Source organism: Pseudocercospora fijiensis (assembly GCF_000340215.1).
Source record: "Pseudocercospora fijiensis CIRAD86 unplaced genomic scaffold MYCFIscaffold_4, whole genome shotgun sequence".
NCBI classification, from domain to species: Eukaryota; Fungi; Ascomycota; class Dothideomycetes; order Mycosphaerellales; family Mycosphaerellaceae; genus Pseudocercospora; species Pseudocercospora fijiensis.
Genome location: NW_006921535.1, coordinates 1,787,327 through 1,805,295, shown reverse-complemented (window position 1 = coordinate 1,805,295; position 17,969 = coordinate 1,787,327). Strand labels below are relative to the sequence as shown.

The following is a 17,969-nucleotide window of genomic DNA, read 5'->3' as shown; positions in this document are numbered from 1 at the left end:
ATGCACTCTGCACTGCATCCTCCTCCACAGTCTACTCCGCATCCGAAGTCACCCCCAGATGCCGCTGTTCTCCCTACTGCAACATCTCCGCGCTCATCGACGCCGCCTTGGACCAGAATCCTGGTCGCTTAGCGAGTGCGGTACTGTGTCCGTCCCTCACGTGCATTTTGACGTGCTCTGACCTTAAATAAGCTTGCCTTCCCGCTCTGCTTCCCTGTCCTGATTCCTGGAGAATAGAGCCTCAGCACTCGCGACGTTGCCGCGGTCGCTGGCACGCAGAGCAACATCCTGAAGGACTCCCTTGGTCGAGCGATATCAGCTTCCCACACTTCTTGCATCCCTCGTGGTGCCCTCATCCGCATGCCGGATCGCCACGGTCACCAGAGATAAGAGCAGCGGCCATGGAGATGAACGCGAATGCTCGGGCACGTACCGCCCAATGGCGTACACTTTATCCACCGACGACATTCCACTAACGAACCTGAGAATACAGGAGCTCCATGAGCTGGAAAATGAGCTCCACGTCGAGCTCTTGCCGGGCACGGAGCTCATGACAGACGTCGGCTCCCATCATTTCGTAAAGGGCAAATCTCATGTTCTCGTTCCTCAACCATCCGACGACAGCCACGATCCTCTCAACTGGAGCCCATTCTGGAAATCGTGCTGTATCATAGCCGCAACCATGGTCACATTTACCCAGGGCTTTGGACCACTCGCATTGGCGCCCATGTTTCCAGCATACATCAAAGAGTTTGACTCTGATCTGCATCATGTCGTCAAGTTCACGGGCGTCTGCATCTTGGTGTTGGGTTTTAGCAATTTCATCTGGTGCGAGCTCTCGCATTGAACCGAGTCTCTCCGGCTGACACTATCTCCAGGGTGCCCATCAGCACATCGTGTGGGCGACGGCCAGTCTACATCCTTTCCCAGCTCATCTGCCTTGCCTCGTCGATATGGCGAGCGAAAGCCACAACATATGGACAATTTATGGGAGCTTGTGTACTGAATGGCATCGGTGCCGGCCCAGCAGAGACGATTCAGCCCCAAGTCATCGCTGACATATTCTTCTTGCACGATCGTGGATTTTGGAATACACTCTACTGGGTAGCCTACATGGGCAGCTTGATGGTCGGACCGGTGAGTATTACCTTTTCGGTCCATGCACTTGGCACTGACAACTGCAAAGATCGTCTCTGGAGTCATGGACCTTCATATCGGATGGCGAAGCTTTTGGTGGCTCAATGCGGGCCTCCTTGGACTATCCATCCTAATGGTTATCTTCATGTTCCCAGAAACGAAATGGCATCGTGCGCATCGCGACGAGTTCCTTACAGACAATGATGTTGTGAAGACAGTTCACACGAACTCAAAGAACTCAAGTTCTGCCGACAATGTCGAGGTTCGTGCACTATGCCACACATACAAAGGAAAATCCATTCCTTCCGTACAGGCGCTTCCCTCCCAGCGGCGCTAGAGTACGCTTACTGACTTTAATCAGGACGTCGAGAAGACCGGCATCACGGGAGTTCAAGCGGACGAAAATGCAATGTCACGACAAGACACAGCCGCCAGAGATCCGTGGCTCGGCAAAGGAGCTCCAAGCAGGCTACAGTGGGGCGTCTACACCCCAAGCCCGAACCCGCTCAAGAGCATATTCCTCGATCTCTGGATTCCGTGGAAGCTTTTCATGTTCCCGATCGTCGAATTCTCCTCCTTCGTCGTTTCCTGGTCTTGCAGCTCCTTCCTCACCATCAACCTTACACAGTCTCAGAACTTCGCCGCACCACCTTACAACTTCAGCCCGCAAAGCATTGGTTTCATGAACTTCGCTATCCTGGCAGGCGCGATCATCGGTCTCGTTACAGCTGGACCGCTCAGTGACTGGGTCAGCGCTCGCGCCACCAAGAAGAATCGCGGCATTCGCGAGCCTGAGATGAGACTGCCTGCTATGAGTACGTGTGCTACTTTCCCGCGTGAGCATACCAATGCTGATCTATTCTTTCTAGTCCCTTACGTCCTCATCATGATCCTCGGCAACTTCATCGTCGCATTTGGCTATGACCGGAAATGGTCCTGGGAAGTCATCGTTATCGTCGGCTTCGCCTGTGCTGGTCTCCAGGTCGCTGCACTTCCCGCCATGGCTACGACTTACGCTGTCGACTCTTACAAGCCTGTCGCCGGAAGTCTGATGGTTTCAATTACCGTCAATAAGAACCTGTGGGGCTACGGATTTGCCGAGTTCATCACACCTTGGGTTGTGAAGTCTGGTTTCATCCCGCCCATCATGACTAACATGAGTCTCATCACATTGTGGTGCTCTTTTGGCTTCTTGTTCTACTACTCTGGCAAGACATTCAGAAGATGGAGCAGGAATGACTCGGTGCATCGAATGTAGAAGTATCTATTACATGAACAAGGCGCATCATGACGATATATGGGAGAGCCTCATCACGATTTTTCAGTGAATCTAATGACTACCGATACCTGAACCTGACTACAATCATAGAACATGACAAGGATTAAACACTTGCACGACTTTTGCCACATCCAGTTGTTGTCTAATACTCACTGGAAGGTCCCTAGGGAATATGTGCAGTGCAGTCTTTCCGCTCAAATTTCTAGGTTCCGCTCAATGTACATATACATAGATTCCGCTCATCAATTTTTCTTTAGATTCCGCAGCGCAGCCTCGTACTGTACGGTAAATCCTGTTCGGCAGATCTATAACCTAGTTCTTTTTTTTATTAAGCTCCACGTGCCCAGGCGCATGGTAAGTATACATGGATGGAAGCCGCTGAGTACCAACCACCAACCACCAACCAACACCCAACCTCCTTTATTAGAAACCCCTGCGGAGATAATGTGGGAGAAGTACTGTATGTAGAAACTCCAAGCGGATTATTAGGGAGAATATGCTGCAGAGACACAATCCTGAAGGAATTGGCATGATGAGATAGATGAGTGGAGATTTCTGGACTGGACTGGACTGGCAACAAGTCTGGCTAATAAGAGGTGCAGATCAGTGCCCCTTGAGAATCACCGGGAGCTTTGATGATGGAACTGTTGCTTTGTATTGTTCTTGCGTTGTTGATGAGAGCGGTAGGTAGGTAGGTAGGTACCCAGCCAGTCTCAGATTTTCAGAGCACACATGCAATTTCTGAAGTTCATAAGTATGACCATGAAGCTGCCTACCTATGCAACAAGATGCCAAAATTCCCACAGAGTCCTCCTGCGACGTTACTTATGTACGCACACCATGTGAGGCTGTGAAAGTCGTGAACGTTTGCAAAAATCAGGGTATACATCTTCGTTCCTAAATGGGCTGCTCAAACAGCAGCAGCGACCTTTGGTTTGGCAAGTAGAGGGGGGTTGGTTCCCACGAGAATTCCACTATGCTTTTCAGTAGCCATACAAGTGGCGCCATTTGAAGTCTGGTCGGGATGTCAGTAGCACTTCCTCAAATCCGTGATGCTTCCTGAGCGGAGTTGGATGAGGCGTCAAGCTGGTCTGTCACCACGAAAGGAAATTGGTCCAGAAAATCGGGGGGGTTCACAAGCAAGCACAAGCAGTTGACTGTAAGCATAAGACAACAGTAGGTTACATGATATATGGCACTAACGCTCTTGAAGGACCATCATTAATGGCCGTCAGATGTTTCGACCACACATGATGAAGAAAGCTTCAGCGTTTCGCATCCGGTGGGCTTGGTGTGTTCAAGAGTGTGAACTTCGGACAGAACCACCATTGTCCAGCGGAAGCTGGCAAGACCTCGTGCGTCTACGTTGTGATGAGATATATGCAGGTAGGTCAGCTCACTTCCTCGCGCGGCTTCTTCAGACCATGCAGCTAATGGCTCTCCTTCTACAACAGTATCTGGTTCATGAGTGTCCGAATCTCTGTGAATCGACCAAATGCGATGAGGCATATTCCATCAAAGCACCCCTCAAAGGAAGAGATGTCAGGTGATATTGTAGGTACGATGAAGGACCTGCAGGGAAGAATTGTTCTCGGTTGGGTCATGAATTTTGGAAGCCGACAGTGCCATCGGGTGACGGTGGCGGACTGAGCGCTGTTGATCTCACGGCAGGAAACAATAGCTCCGGGGGGACTTCAACATCGGAGCTCGATGGTCGGAATACAGTCGTTCCCTATGCCATCCTAGGTGAGAGTTTGGACACCTCTTCAACAAGACCACAGAGCGCCAGCTGTGTGACTTATGAGCTTTTTTGGGATATCACTTGAATTCAAACCAGCTCTCTTGATCACCGATCGGCGTGCAACATGTCGACGATCATCTTTGCTCTTTCGCCTCCCAAATACTGCGTCGCGCCTTCCATCTCATCAAGTTCGAGACTGGCGTCGTAAGCTCTTCTGACCGTGTGTTCCTCGACCTTGACGCTTCCCTCGACGAGCGCTTTGATGCATCCAGCAACCCTTGCTATCTCCCTCCTCGTGTCCGGGCTGATTTCATCATTCTGGGTCGAATACATGCCGATGCTGGCAGTCTCCTCAAGGCGATTGATACCGACATCTTGGCTCGACTGCTCTTGCACATGCTTCTCGATCCACACATATCCATTGACGCCCAGCATGACATCCACCTCTCCTCCACGGCTCGTCTGCAATGTGAAGATCTGCCTCTTGCTCCTCACGACACCCATGCCTCCGCCCATGCCACTAACAGCCATGAAGTATCCATTTCTCAGCTTTCCATATTTCAGAGAGCGCGTGTGCAATGCCGCGCTTCCGTCGTGGAATAAGTTCTGCACCTCAGCCACAATCAATTCTCCCTCTCCAAAGAATGAGCGAATGTTCAGCTCATCTACGCTCGTTCGCTTCCGCAGCGCTCCGCCGGGTAAATTGATAGAGCTCAGCTGTAGGACTGCCAACACTGGCGCCGCAACATCAACTTTCCATCTCCTGCTCTGGACCTCCACAATTCTGCCAATCACCAAGTCTCCGACCTCAGGATTATATCGTGCTCGCAAAGGCACGACCGAAATGAGTTTGTTGGTTTTCTGAATTGTGCCGGCCAGTGTTGAACGAATTGCGGCGGCGGTGTCGTCTGCGGCGGCGAATGTTCCATGGCCGCGCATCCATTGAGGGTCTGTGGTAATGATCTGGCCTGGCGTCATGATGTGGGTGGATTGTGAGTGGCCAGACGGGAGGTTGTCAATGTCCATGGAATCGCCATCCTCGGAGGGGTCATCGTAATCTTGGCCGTGGGCGTTTGTTGGGGGTGCCGCTGGTGTCGGCGGCAATATCGTTATAGCCATGGCGTTGTGTACAAGTTCAAGTTTCACATGCAAAATAATTCAAGGCGATGTACGTCAGATCCCGGTCCCGGTCGACAAGCGCGTGGGGCTGGGGCTGGGGCTGGGGCGGAGACAGGACGTGAATGCTTGACTTCGACCTTTTATTACCTTCGACACCACCATCCACATTTCTACGGCAATATTCTCGCCGTCATCAAGCACGAGCCGGTATGAGCTCTATTCTACATTGCATATCGCATTGAGCTATTGTTCTTCTGGCAGCGTAAACTCGACGCGATGTAGGCGTTACGTATTTTCTATGCGACACTAAGAGGAACTAACTGTATAGCAGCAACACTAGGTTAGATGCTTGCATTTCTATAGATAGATAGGAGACATCCGGTAGGCGTACAGTCTCGATGCCTTAACCTTCCCCTCCTCTTATCTCTAGCCCGGTACTTGCAAAATCGCCTATCTTGCGCTAATATATATTTCGACCGTAGGCGATAATAAGCAGTAAAAAACTGCGTACCGCAGATACTATCTCTTAAGCATTAGCATAACAACTACGAAATCTACTCCTAGCGTAACTAAGGATAGTATCGAACCTTAAGTTTTCGATTAAGGGGCTATCTACGAGAAAGACGATAAACGAGAAGCTTATAAGATCTTCTAGAAATCTATAGATAGCGTAGAATCTCGCACTATATTATAGCCTAAAGCACGGTCGTTTATTATATTACGTATAGCGCAGTAGATTACTTATATAATACTACATTGCCGGCGGTTGAATTAGCTTCGTTAATTGCCTATATTCTGCTCTATTCTATAGTCTAAAATATAGTGTAAAAATTCTTTAAGCTAAGAAGTTACGTATCTGTTATATAATTGAGCTAACGCGTTACATACCCCCTTAGCTTATACAAAAGGGTTTTAGGTAAGGTAGTTAATGCTTCTTTATATACAAACAAAAGAAAATTAATCCTTTTAACTCCTTATATAGTGCTTTATTAAAACACTAAAAAAAAATAGTTTGAATCTACACTATATATAAGAGAGTCTTATTTCATATCCCGATTACCCTAGAAGGATATCGTTATATAATCCGGACTGCATATGCACCTTTATATATAGTCCCTATTACTAGGAACTGTTGTCTTCCTACGTAGTCTAAGCACAGACCGACACTATTAAGCCTTATCTAAGTACTCGTATCGTACAGTAAAGTTAGTTTAGCTAAACTGAGCCCGTTACATTATTACTATCGGTTATTATATCAATCGCATAGGTAGCGTCTATTTGATTAGATAAAGGATTAGGTAAGATATACATTAGTTAAACAGATTTGATAAATTAGGATAGGTAACTTAACTAAGGACGCCACCCTTAGCTAAGACTACTACACTATTATTACTAGCACTAATACAATCGCCGCAGACTTGTTATTAGTTAGTAGAAGTAACGTTCGAAGTAATAATATAGGCGACAGTAACGTACCCCGCAAAGTGAGGTTTCCTATGCTATTTGTTTAGTCTATATTAGAAGGTAAGGTTAAATCCTTTATTCTAATTAGTCGTCGTTATCGTATTAGACACTTTTGCTAGCGCCAATCGATAAAGGTATGCTTAATCGACTTAGTTATAATTAATAGGGGGGGGCGCCTACTACCTATTATATAGAGTTATCTTCGTATTGCTAAAGAGGAAGAGGTTGTTAGAGGAAGAGTTGCTTCCTTATATACCCCTATAACTATACATCTTAGTTAGTTGTTAGGTTAGGTAGTTTAGTTAGTCTCAGCTGTTTAATAAACCTCTTCTAGTTCTAAGGGCTATAGAGCTTAGTTATTCTATCGGCTAGCATGTCCTATATAGCTAGGTATTCGCATTAAATCCTTCTAGCCTTATGTTCTTACCTTAGCTAGCACTAGTGAATATCTACATAGCGGAGCTTCGTGTCTAGTTTGCTAGCATTAGCCTTAATAATGCGGATAGTCTGTATATTATTATAGTATAGCATAGGAATGCTGTTTAAGGTAAGGCCAATATTGTTAAAGAAACGCTTCTACTAGATCAATTCTAAGCCTATATATAAGGCAGCTAGCAGTTCAGCTTTAGTCGTAGATTTAGTAATAGTTAACTGTCGTGCTACCTTCTAATTAACTAGTCTATTAAATAGGCTAAATATCCATCCCTCTAATAACTATCTCGTCCCCTTATAGTTACTATAGGATGCGTTAGAAGCTCCGTAGAATTCATAAAGCTATTAGCTTGAATAAGTAGTAATTGTTGGTCCGTTTGCGTTATACTCTAAGTATAGGTCCTTCGTGTTTAGTAGGTACCTAATGCACTAGTCTGCTGCTGCTATGTCTTCTGTCCGCGGGTTCTATAGAGCCTTAGACAACAAGGACACTGCCTTAGCTATGTCTAGCCTAGTTTGAACTGCTACAAAGTTGAGTGACCCTATACGGCTTTAGTAGGCTAGGATTGCTAATAGATTAATTCGAGCAGAGTTATCTTCACTAGAAGTTGGTTTCTTATATAGCTCGTATCTAGTTAGCAAGGGTGCTTTAGCTCTTCGACTAGCTATTGCGATACTGTATCTTTAAGCTATCTTCTCGGTATATGCCTTCTAAGACAGCTATAGTTTCCTATTCTGCCTGTCGCGTATAATTTCAATGCTAAGGAACTATAAGAGCTTTCCTAGGTTACTAATTTCATATTCCTTTATTAACTTCTGCTTAAGGTCTATTGCCTTTTATATATGCTAGCGGTAATACAACAGTACAATGTCGTCTACGTAGAAGAAGATAAATACCTGTTTATCTAGGTCGGTGTATAGGCAGTCTATATTGTCTACTAGTTGCATGCTAAGTTTGTTTTCTAGTGTTATAGTGAAGTGGTTATACTATAGCCGAGGTGACTCCTATAGACTATAGAGTACTTAGATTAGTTTTAATACCTTGCCCTTCTGCTTAAAACTATTAGGCGGCCTAAGGTATAGCGTATATAGGAATATAGTATTAAGGAAGGCATTAACTGCATCCATTTACTTAGCTTCTAGGTCAAACTTAGCTACGATAGCTATAAGGGCTCTAAAAACTCGTACAGCTAGTGTTAAGGCATAGGTGTCTAAGTGTATGTTCTTCTAAAGGTCCCCTCTTACATACACTCTTGCTTTGAACTTAATCAGACGACTATTAGCATCACCCTTGTATTTAAATACCTAGGTAAGAGGCAGAAGGTTAGGCTTATCTAGTGTGTTTAGATCCACCTATTTAAAGGTACGTGTCTTTAGTGCCTTATTAAATTCAACTCTTGTAGCATGTATCTAATGTTCCTTAAACCGGCTCTTAAGTACCTGTCGCTAGTTACGTAGCTCTGCTAGTAGGTCTAAGACCTTCGGTGCAAGGGTTAGATCGCTCTCGTCTCGTAGAAGTAGTAGCGCTAGTAGGTCTAGTAAATTAGACTTATTAGATCGAGTAGGCTATATAAAGCGTGCTTTATGCTCGGCGGCTATACAAAGGTTGCTAAATAGAAGGAGGTTTCTCGCTTGTTCTCGGTCGCTAATATAGTAACGACCGTATCGGTAGATAGCCGCTACTCGCTATCGTTTGTTTAGGTTGTTAACTCGATAATGCGGCCCTCCTATATTTAGGGAGTAACGATGAGATACATTAGCGGCTTCAATTAGCATTAGCAATTCAGCTAGCTTAGTACGTAGCAAGTTGAAGTCTATATTATCTGTATAACCTAGTGCGTCCACTTCGTTAGTAGGGGCTTTATTGCTAGCATCGTTCTTAGGTTGTAGTTGCTAATTAATAGTTAGTTCTATTAATCTATCTAGTATATTATTACGCGGTTATAGTATTTCGCGTAGATCAATTGGAAAGTCTCGTTTCTATATAGGCACCTATGCAAGCTGCAGCTTAGCTAGTGCTAGTAGTTGAGGTAGTAGTAGTTCTAGTCTAATAGGGTTATCTGTTAGCTTATTAACTATTATAAGTCGACTAGGCCCTATTAGTGTATCTACCCCCTTAGCTCCAAACCTAACAAGGTCTAGAGGTGTGTCGTAGGCTTCTCGAAGTTCGTTAAACTAATGCTCCGAGGCGGGTGCTTATGCTTCTTCGAGATTACTATATTCTTCTACAAGCTCTTAGTTAGTTATAACAACACCTAGGTCGTTATTGTAGCCGTTATAGAACTTGGTTTCGTTAAATATAATATCTCTTATGCGTAGTACTGTTATCTTCGAGGGCACCTATATCCTATAGATAGAGTGTCCCTTATAACTATATAGGTACCTAATGTAGGTCCGTAAGGCTACTTTTATAGTATTTAGCAGTATAGCCTTCCTTTTGCTATTGCTATTAGCTGTCTCTATGCCGTAGATTACTAGATATGCCCTTACACTAAACTAGTAGATATAGGCTACATTTGGCTTATAGCTAGTGCTAATCTTATATAGTGTTCGCATTAGTAGGTTAGCGGTTCGAGACCTTAGTAATCTATTAGCGAGGAAGGTAGCTGCATAAACTGCTTCTAGCTATAGGTTATGAGGGAACCTAGCATATATTATTAAGGCTCGAGCTACCTTAATAATAGTACGGCCTGCTCGCTTAGCTAGGTCCTATTCTAATATATACGGGGCTGTTAGCCTCTATATAGTATAATTATTGCGCAAGTAGGACCGAAAGCGAAGGCCTAAAATTCCTCCTTTATTGTTAGATAATAGGCATATAATGTCTCTGCCAATGCTGCGTACGAAGGTAGCTATTTAGTTCTAGCATTGTAGGAGAGTTGATTCCTAGCGATTGTTAATAGTCTATGTAAAATGAAGTCTAGTATTCAGGTCGTATACGTAAAAGATATACTAGTCTCTATTATAGGCTGGATCTAGCTACATTAGGTCGGCTATAATGTATCTATATAGAGTTAGTATTGACACATTATAGTGCCTTAGTCTCCTAGAAATGAGCCTCTTTCCCTTTGCTTATATACATATAGGACAAAGCGGTGTTCTTAGTACCTTATTGTTATGTGTGTAATCTCTTGTTAAGTTGTTATTCTATTAACCCTATCTATAAGCTCTTACGCTCTCTTAGAGCCGAGATGTCTAAATACTTTATATATTTGTTTAAGGGTGAGCTTCCTTAGCGGTAGTAGGCGTACGGAGCGACGAGCTGTTACGTAGGCTAATAGTATAGTTGTCGACTGTGCTAGTTAGAAGGGGTATAGGTATAGCTTGCCTTTATCCCCTATTAGCTATTCGAGCGGGGGTTTACTATCTGCTTTATAGGTAATATCGAAATAGGGCATATAGTTGTTAGGTCTAATAAGAGGGACTAGTAGTTTCCCCTATAGGTTGTAGAGAACATTATTAAGCTTATTATGCTTAAACCTACGGTAATAGAAGATTGCCCCTCTAATAATATTAGTATAGAAATTAGGGACATAGAGGCACTCTTTTAGCTTAATAGTTAGGGGTTTACCTACTACTAACTTGACAGTAAAGGATGCCCTTCTAATAGCGATAACTTTGTTATATCTAGTTCCTATTGCAATAGTAGCTCGCGGAGGAATAAACATTGCCTAAAAGTTGAAGCGACTAGGGTAGTTAACAATGTTATAGTTAGACCTACTATCGTATATAAGGCTAACAAAGGGATTCTATTTCTTGCCCCTTGTAGCTATTAACAGATAGGTAGTTAGTATAAGGGTAACTAAGGCGAAGGCTAATAGGTCTAGAGTGTCAGGTTTAAAGAAGTAGGCTAGCGAGACTTTGTCTAATCCATTTCCTATTCTAGTATCGTCTCTATCTTTAGCCGAAAGTCTATAGTATTGCTATGTAATCTTAATAGCTAGTAGGTCCTTAAAGAACTTAGCTTATCTTAGGCAGAACCCTTTGTTCTTACGTAGGTAGGACTCGAAGTACTTTAGTTTTCCTTTCTACTTATTATCCTTATCCTTCTTTTTAACCTGTTCTCGAAGGCGGTAGTTTACTATAGTGCATTTGCCGCGGTTTTTATATGCCTTCTTCTCGCCCACTCTAGTAAGCTTAGTATATGTCTTTAGTGTACGGTTGCTACTATTACTGCGGCCCTTGTTCTTATTAGGTTTGTCGTTGTCGTCTGCAGCTTATAGGGCGGCGTTAGTACTAGCTTCACCTTCTTCGTAGATAATACTAAAAGATAAACCCTTCTTCGTAGAAGTACCTAGTATATTACGGGCATATTCTCGTACTATACTAATAAGTTAATAGAAGTTGTTAACCGATAGCCCTACCTAGTGCATTATATAGAGCCCTTTGCTATAGGTCTTATCTACATTTGTAACTATAGTGCACAGGTGGGTTACTAAGTTGTCAAATTCCGGGTGTTGTATACGTTTTATTGTCTTATAAAGATTAAGCCATTCCTTACATTAGTACTCGGGGTCCTTTACCTGCTTAGAATTTACAAGGCGGTAAAGCTCCTTACTAAGGGCAGTCCTTTGCTATTAAGTATTAGGTATAAGCTTGTTCTTTAATCGAGTTAGAATAAGCCGCATAGTTAGTACTACGTTGTCTATATTAGGATTAGTAATCTCTGAATGATAGCGAATGTCTATAGTTGTAGCTAGATATTTAATTGTCTTATTACGAGCTGTCCTAAAGCGTTCAAACTCCGCCTTCCTTATATTAAAGTGTTCCTTAGTAAGCTTTGCCCTAGCCTAATATAGGGGGTTGCTTATAAGTTGTTCTATATCGAATTCCGGGAGAAGGGGTTGTGCTAGTTCAGTTAGCTTAGTCGAATATAGGTTAGTAAGGACCTAGGTCTTATATCTAGTTAGGTATGTCTTAGTTTGCTTAAACTATCGATCCTAATTATTAGGTCTACGAAGGATAATAAGCTTGCTACTACCGAGGCGACTAGCTAATAAGAGGGCTATTAAGGATATACTAAATTCGAAACGATTATAGAGGCTTATAGAAGCTTAAATAGTTGTTTTCTTATAGTGCCGTTAAGACTGTCGATTGTTAAAGGTCTCGTAGAATAGAAAATTCTTTCCTACTATAGAAGTCTCTAACACCGCGGATTAAATCCGGGCTTATAACTATTACGTACAGCGTAGTAGATTACTTACGTAATACTGCATTGCCGGCGGTTGAATTGGCTTCGTTAATTGCCTATATTCTGCTCTATTCTATAGTCTAAAATACAGTGTAAAAATTCTTCAAGCTAAGAAGTTACGTGTCTATTATATAATTGAGCTAACGCGTTACACATTAGACCACTTAGCTTGCATCCAACCTAGTCTTAGGCGTTTCTCGGTTTCATTATTGCCGAAGCAGTGCCAATCCTCAATTATCTTCTAGGTCTAGCAGCTTCGCTCTGCTTTACACCGTTCTCGCTAATCTTCCCTACTCTACTCTGGATGTATGACTACAGAGGCTATCACTCCGGAAGTGCGGGCCAGAAAGTCGTCTATAGCCTCCACATTGCAATCTTCCTAGTCGGACTTTTCATAGTGGTTGGCGGAACGTGAGTAAATCGAAATTTGGAACCGTTACATTTGTACTAACTTCGCCTTCGCAGATATGGTGTGGCTTTGTCCATCAAAGAAGCCTACGCTACCGGTATCATTGGCAGGGCGTTCGACTGCTCGGACAATTCTGGATCTGTAGCAAAGGCTTGAGAAATCACACAGTTGACGCTCACATACAATCAAGACTTTTTGACTCATGCGACTTTCTCCTCTTGCCCCCTGCCTGCTTCCTTCGCACTTTTCTCCTCCTCCATCTTTCTGTAAAACGCTTTTCCTCTCTCTTCGAAAGCCCTCATCGCCTCAGGATCCATGAGCATCTCCCTCTGATGCTTATCTGGCACCTGTCTGCCCTTCTGCACACCCGGCCTGTCGAACATCCGCTCTTCCCACGCTCTGAGCGCAGGGAATGCATCCAAAGGACTCTTCGGATAGTCTTCGCCACCCAGCGACCATCGCGCGAGTGCGATCCAGCCCCAGTGGGCGATGTCGGCGATGGTACACTTCTCGCCCACCAGCATAGTTGTTGATTGTTGATTAATCACAATCACATGGCGAATATCACAATCACAACTGATTGTGAGTGATTAACTATATAATCAAATCATACAATTAGTGCTAGTAGTGGTTATAGTTGAGAAGGAGGTGTATTTACATGCTCTTAGCGTAGTTAACGATTAACACACTATATCTAGCCGCTAGGTCGTTGTCTTCCGCCTCTTCTAATAATGCTAGCTCTTACAATAGTATATCTATAACGAGGCCTGTTCTTAGCTAATTCTTTGAACACTCACTTATCCGAATATAGTTACTACTAAGTTGTAAGCGCTCCTATAATATAGTGCGGCGGCTCTAACTAAAGGTCCGTTCTAACTCGGCTAATATACTAAAGGCTAACAATACATTAATAGCTAGTTGTGCGAGCGCTCGGTTTAAAGGTCGTTATTGTAGCTACTACTTAATAGCGGTTATATAGACTAGCCTGTTCTTGCTATCCTTGCCTATAATAGGTAATATAGTAGGTATCGCTTAAATAAAGGTCTCGAAGGGGTCTTTATTAGTAGCAACTAGGTTAGTTTAAGACTCAATTTGCTATCGCTCGAGAGCAGTAAGACCTTCTAAATTGCCTTTAGAAGTAGACGGCTAAGGGCTTCTATAGCGGCTATTATAGTCTTTCTATAGCAACCTTCTAAGGTCTAATAAGGTCTTAATGTCTACCTCCGAGCGCTTCTTAAGCTAGGCAAGTCGACGAGTTAGATATAGAAGTACTGCTATTATATAGACGGCTGTCTATTAGTTAAGACTATAGTACTTATTAAATAGCTATCTTGCAAGGCGGATTAAGCGGACAAGAGGCTTACGCCGTACGTTGTATTCGGCTAATTAAGTGAGATAGCTTCTTATATATTCTATAGCTTCTTAATATATATCTAGTATAATAGTATAGCCTTACAGCTTAAGAGTAACCTCCTTAAAGGGCACAAGGAAGTTATAAGTATACTATAGAACCGAGTACTCGTCGCTAGTAAGCTAAGCCTCTCGTAGATACGGCATCCTATCGAAGAAGCTGTTTAGAATTGGCCTTGTTTAAAGGGCTTCTTCTATTATAAGAAGCCATCTATTCTAGCGCGTCTCTCCTAGAATCTTAGGTATTAAATAAGGCAGTTAAGGCTACGATTTATATACCTCCTTAAAGACGTTGAAGTTGTCGTTCGTCCGTAATAGCTTAGCGAGTGCGAATAGCCGTTATAATAGCCCTTGTTTAGTAAAGGAGTCTACGTCTATGTCTAACTACCTAGAAATAGATACAGTATCGCTATCCTCTATTACTGTCTAGTTAAACTCTTTACTCTTAGCAGACTCCTTGTCCTTAGTAAATATAAAGGCTTGTGTTATCCGATTAATAATATAGCTAATATAGCGGAGTTAACGGTCCTTCTAGTAGTTAAAGCTAGCCTGTCGTATATAGCCCTCGATAGATTTATAGAGCGTGCTATTAGCAGAGGCATTGTTAGCAGTTAACTAGCCAATCTTGCTAGTTATACTAAAGACCTAGAAGTAAGGTATAATAAGCTAAGCGAGGAAGTTACTTATATATAAGCCGACCGGAAGTTGTAGCAAATCTAATAGTACTTGAACGAGCCTACCCTTCTTATCTATATACTAGCAATTAATAGCTTGGAAGTGCTTCTTGCTATATTAAGCCTTCTATATATTAGTACTAAAGTAGAGACAGCTTATAGTACTAAGAAGGCGCTGTTTAACTCGTTCTCGCTAGCTCTCGAAGTTGTAAAGAATATAGGCATATAGCGACGTATACGAGCGTAGAAGTACGTAGTCGGCTTATAGATTAGCCGTTAGAATAAGGTCTCTAAACTCCTTAGAAACAAGGGCGTTATAAGAGATGCTAAGTCCTATAGCAAAGCGAGCGAGGGTATAGCGGAAGGCCTTCTTGTCGATAGCGTTCTTAAGGATATTAATCGTCTTCTAAGCCTCTATATCCTCGTTCTTCCGCTAGATAGACAAGAAGTTAAGCTGTATCTGTTTCTTGCTATTGTCTTCCTTCTCTTTTATACGACTAACGATAATCTAATACTTATAGAATAGGTATTTAGCGGCGTTGCTAGATTATAACTAAAAGCGCTCTAGATCGTTGTCCGAATAGTGTCTGCAATAGAACACCTTATAGCGGCTGTTCTTTAGTCTCTTAGGCTCCTTATCCTTTAGAGGCCGCGAATAAGACTATAACTCCGGATCGCGCCTATTGCTCGCTCTTTTCCTTTTTTCTAATAGTATCGGGGTCGGTGTTAGCTATATAGGTGTTACTAAGGACGATAATAACTATATAGGAAGGAATAACAGGTTAGGTATTAGTCGAGGTAGTAGTTAACTTAGTAGCGTAGGATTTGGTATCTCTCCGGCTTTATTATCTTCGAGGTCGCTAAGATCGCTAGAATCTTATATAAATAGTATCCGTTGTCTATCGTGCGTTTCCCGTTATGTTTCTTAGCTCTTACGGAAGTTTTCTAAGCGCCGCTATAAAGGCTTAGGGTTTTTGCGTGTCTCTACTATAGTAAGGAAATAGTAGAAGTTATAAAAGAATAGAGGTTTGGAAAATTTGAGTTTAGTAGTGCTTACTAAGGTTCAAGGCGCGAGCCGAAGCCGCTCGGTTAGTAGACTCCGGAGGCTCCTATTAGGCTTTAAAGACCCTAAATAATATAATTAATAGGAACAGGTAACTAGAATACCGACAAGTCCTACTATTCTACTATTCTAATCCTTTATAACACCCTTAATACTACTATTACTACTACTAATACACTCCTTTCCGAAAGCTTTAATAGCTAAGGCATTACGAGTACGTTATATAGCGAGCTCGGCCTTTAATTCGCATTCCTCGCCTATACGTAGTATATACGACTAGCAAGTATAGGGGTTACTAAATCTAAAGTGCTTCGCCCTCTCTTCGACCCTCTATATACACTTACGACAGACCTCGTAGCGATAGTCGGTTAGATATACGGCTATATAGTTGCCCTTCTTGCGGATATAATTATCGAAGGCTTCTTACTTCTTAGTAAAGACGTCGAGCTCGGCATTCTTCGTAATTAGTCGGTGTTCTACGCCTTCGTATTCCTTTAGAATAAGGCGAGACTCTTATAACAACCCTTCTATAACCGTCTACTAAGCCCCTATTTCCTTATACTATTAATCGAGCTAATCCTAACCTTTTACCGTCTTCTTAGGGTTCTAACGAAGCCTCTTAGCAACCGGTTATTCTTGTTCTTTATTAGAAGCGCTAGATACACTGTTAGCGATAGACGACTTCTCGATAGGCGGCTTATTATCTACTAATTAAGTCTAAGTCTATAGCGGCGGCAGCGGTAGTAGCGATAATAAGGTGTCTATAACCTCCGATTTAGGCTCGCTATCTGATAGCTATACGATTAGCTATAGCAGTCGCTAGTATTCGCTGTTTACCTACCTCGATTACTTCTATGCGCTTCTAACCTATCGTTAGTACGAAATTGTATAAGGAAAGAGGTAGAAATACGATAATTTATAGGATCTATATACGCCGCAGTATTGCTATTCTCTCCCTAAGAAACACCGAGTAATTAACTGATTATAATTACAATTACATGCTTAGCAATCACATTCACAATTAATGTGATTGTGAGTAATTATATAATTAATCTAATCAACAATCAACAACTATGCCCACCAGATACGGATGCGCACTATCGCGAAGATGCTTGTCAAGAACACTATACAGCCTCTTGGTCTCCGTTTGGTACCGCTCGATGGCATACGGCACCTGTTCGCCCGCGTATCTAAAGAAATGATTTGCCTGACCTTGCATTGGGCCCACTCCTGAATTCGAAAATCCGCGAGTCAATCACCCACCCCGAACCGAAGCATTCCTCCTACTCACCCGAATTCATGAAGAAAAGCCAATTGTTAGTCTCAACCCACTCTCGGGAGCCTCGTGGGTACGAGATCCTATGCTCTGGATCATGCCTCTCAACAAGATACTGCATGATACTTCCGCTCTCGAAGACGCAGATCTCCTCGCCGTCTGAGAAGGTATCGGCTATGGCTGGGATCCTCATGTTGGGGTTGATTTTTTCGAACCATTCGGACTTTTGTTCGTTGTTGGCGACATCGACTTTGCGGACTGTGTATGGGATGCCGAGTTCTTCAAGAGTGATTGAGATTTTGATGCCGTTGGCTGGAAGAGAAGGTCAGCGGACAGTCGAAAACATTCGGGGGAAAAGCTCACGCGTTTGCCCGGTGTAGAGCGTGATGTTTGAAGAGGACATCCTGGACACGAACCCAAATAGTGAGTGCCTGTATTGAAGACGTACGATCTAAAAATGCTTAGGTCGACCAGTGATGCCCTCGCGGGGTTCCTGCAGAATCCTTCGACTCCGTGGCATTAGTCAGCATGTCGAGCAAGATATCGACCACAATCGTTTGCAGTGCTGCCTCCTTGTCCCAAGTAACTCAGACCAATCGCTACTTCCGGTTCATCCCCTCCGGATCGAACGCAAGTAGCAAAGGCAGGGAAGATACGCACCCTCCTGGACGGATGAACTCGTCCCGGTCTCGTTTATTACATTTGATAGGGATGCTACCATTGCACCACAGGACCATTTTGATCTGTATCTGATGTCTGCACCGCGAAGTGGTC

At 43.3% G+C, this 17,969-nt stretch overlaps 3 protein-coding genes across 3 annotated transcripts; 1 reads left to right on the top strand and 2 right to left on the bottom strand.

Moving 5' to 3' along the window:
* The first annotated feature begins 245 nt into the window (after positions 1-245).
* MYCFIDRAFT_203446 (uncharacterized protein) lies at positions 246-2,432 on the top strand. Its single transcript, XM_007928102.1, has 6 exons — positions 246-425; positions 494-828; positions 879-1,137; positions 1,187-1,307; positions 1,566-1,952; positions 2,007-2,432. Exons 1-6 carry the CDS (start codon positions 402-404, stop codon positions 2,393-2,395), a joined length of 1,515 nt encoding a protein of 504 aa, XP_007926293.1. The 5' UTR covers positions 246-401; the 3' UTR covers positions 2,396-2,432.
* Positions 2,433-3,775: 1,343 nt separating this feature from the next.
* MYCFIDRAFT_164219 (uncharacterized protein) lies at positions 3,776-5,168 on the bottom strand. The gene has a single exon (XM_007928101.1). It carries the CDS (start codon positions 5,133-5,135, stop codon positions 4,263-4,265), a length of 873 nt encoding a protein of 290 aa, XP_007926292.1. The 5' UTR covers positions 5,136-5,168; the 3' UTR covers positions 3,776-4,262.
* A 7,804-nt stretch (positions 5,169-12,972) lies between these two features.
* MYCFIDRAFT_36185 (uncharacterized protein) lies at positions 12,973-17,598 on the bottom strand (the record flags this gene model as incomplete). The annotated part of the gene is made up of 4 exons (XM_007927550.1): positions 12,973-13,290; positions 17,001-17,149; positions 17,211-17,507; positions 17,559-17,598. 4 exons carry the CDS (start codon positions 17,596-17,598, stop codon positions 12,973-12,975), a joined length of 804 nt encoding a protein of 267 aa, XP_007925741.1.
* Between the last annotated feature and the right edge of the window lie 371 nt (positions 17,599-17,969).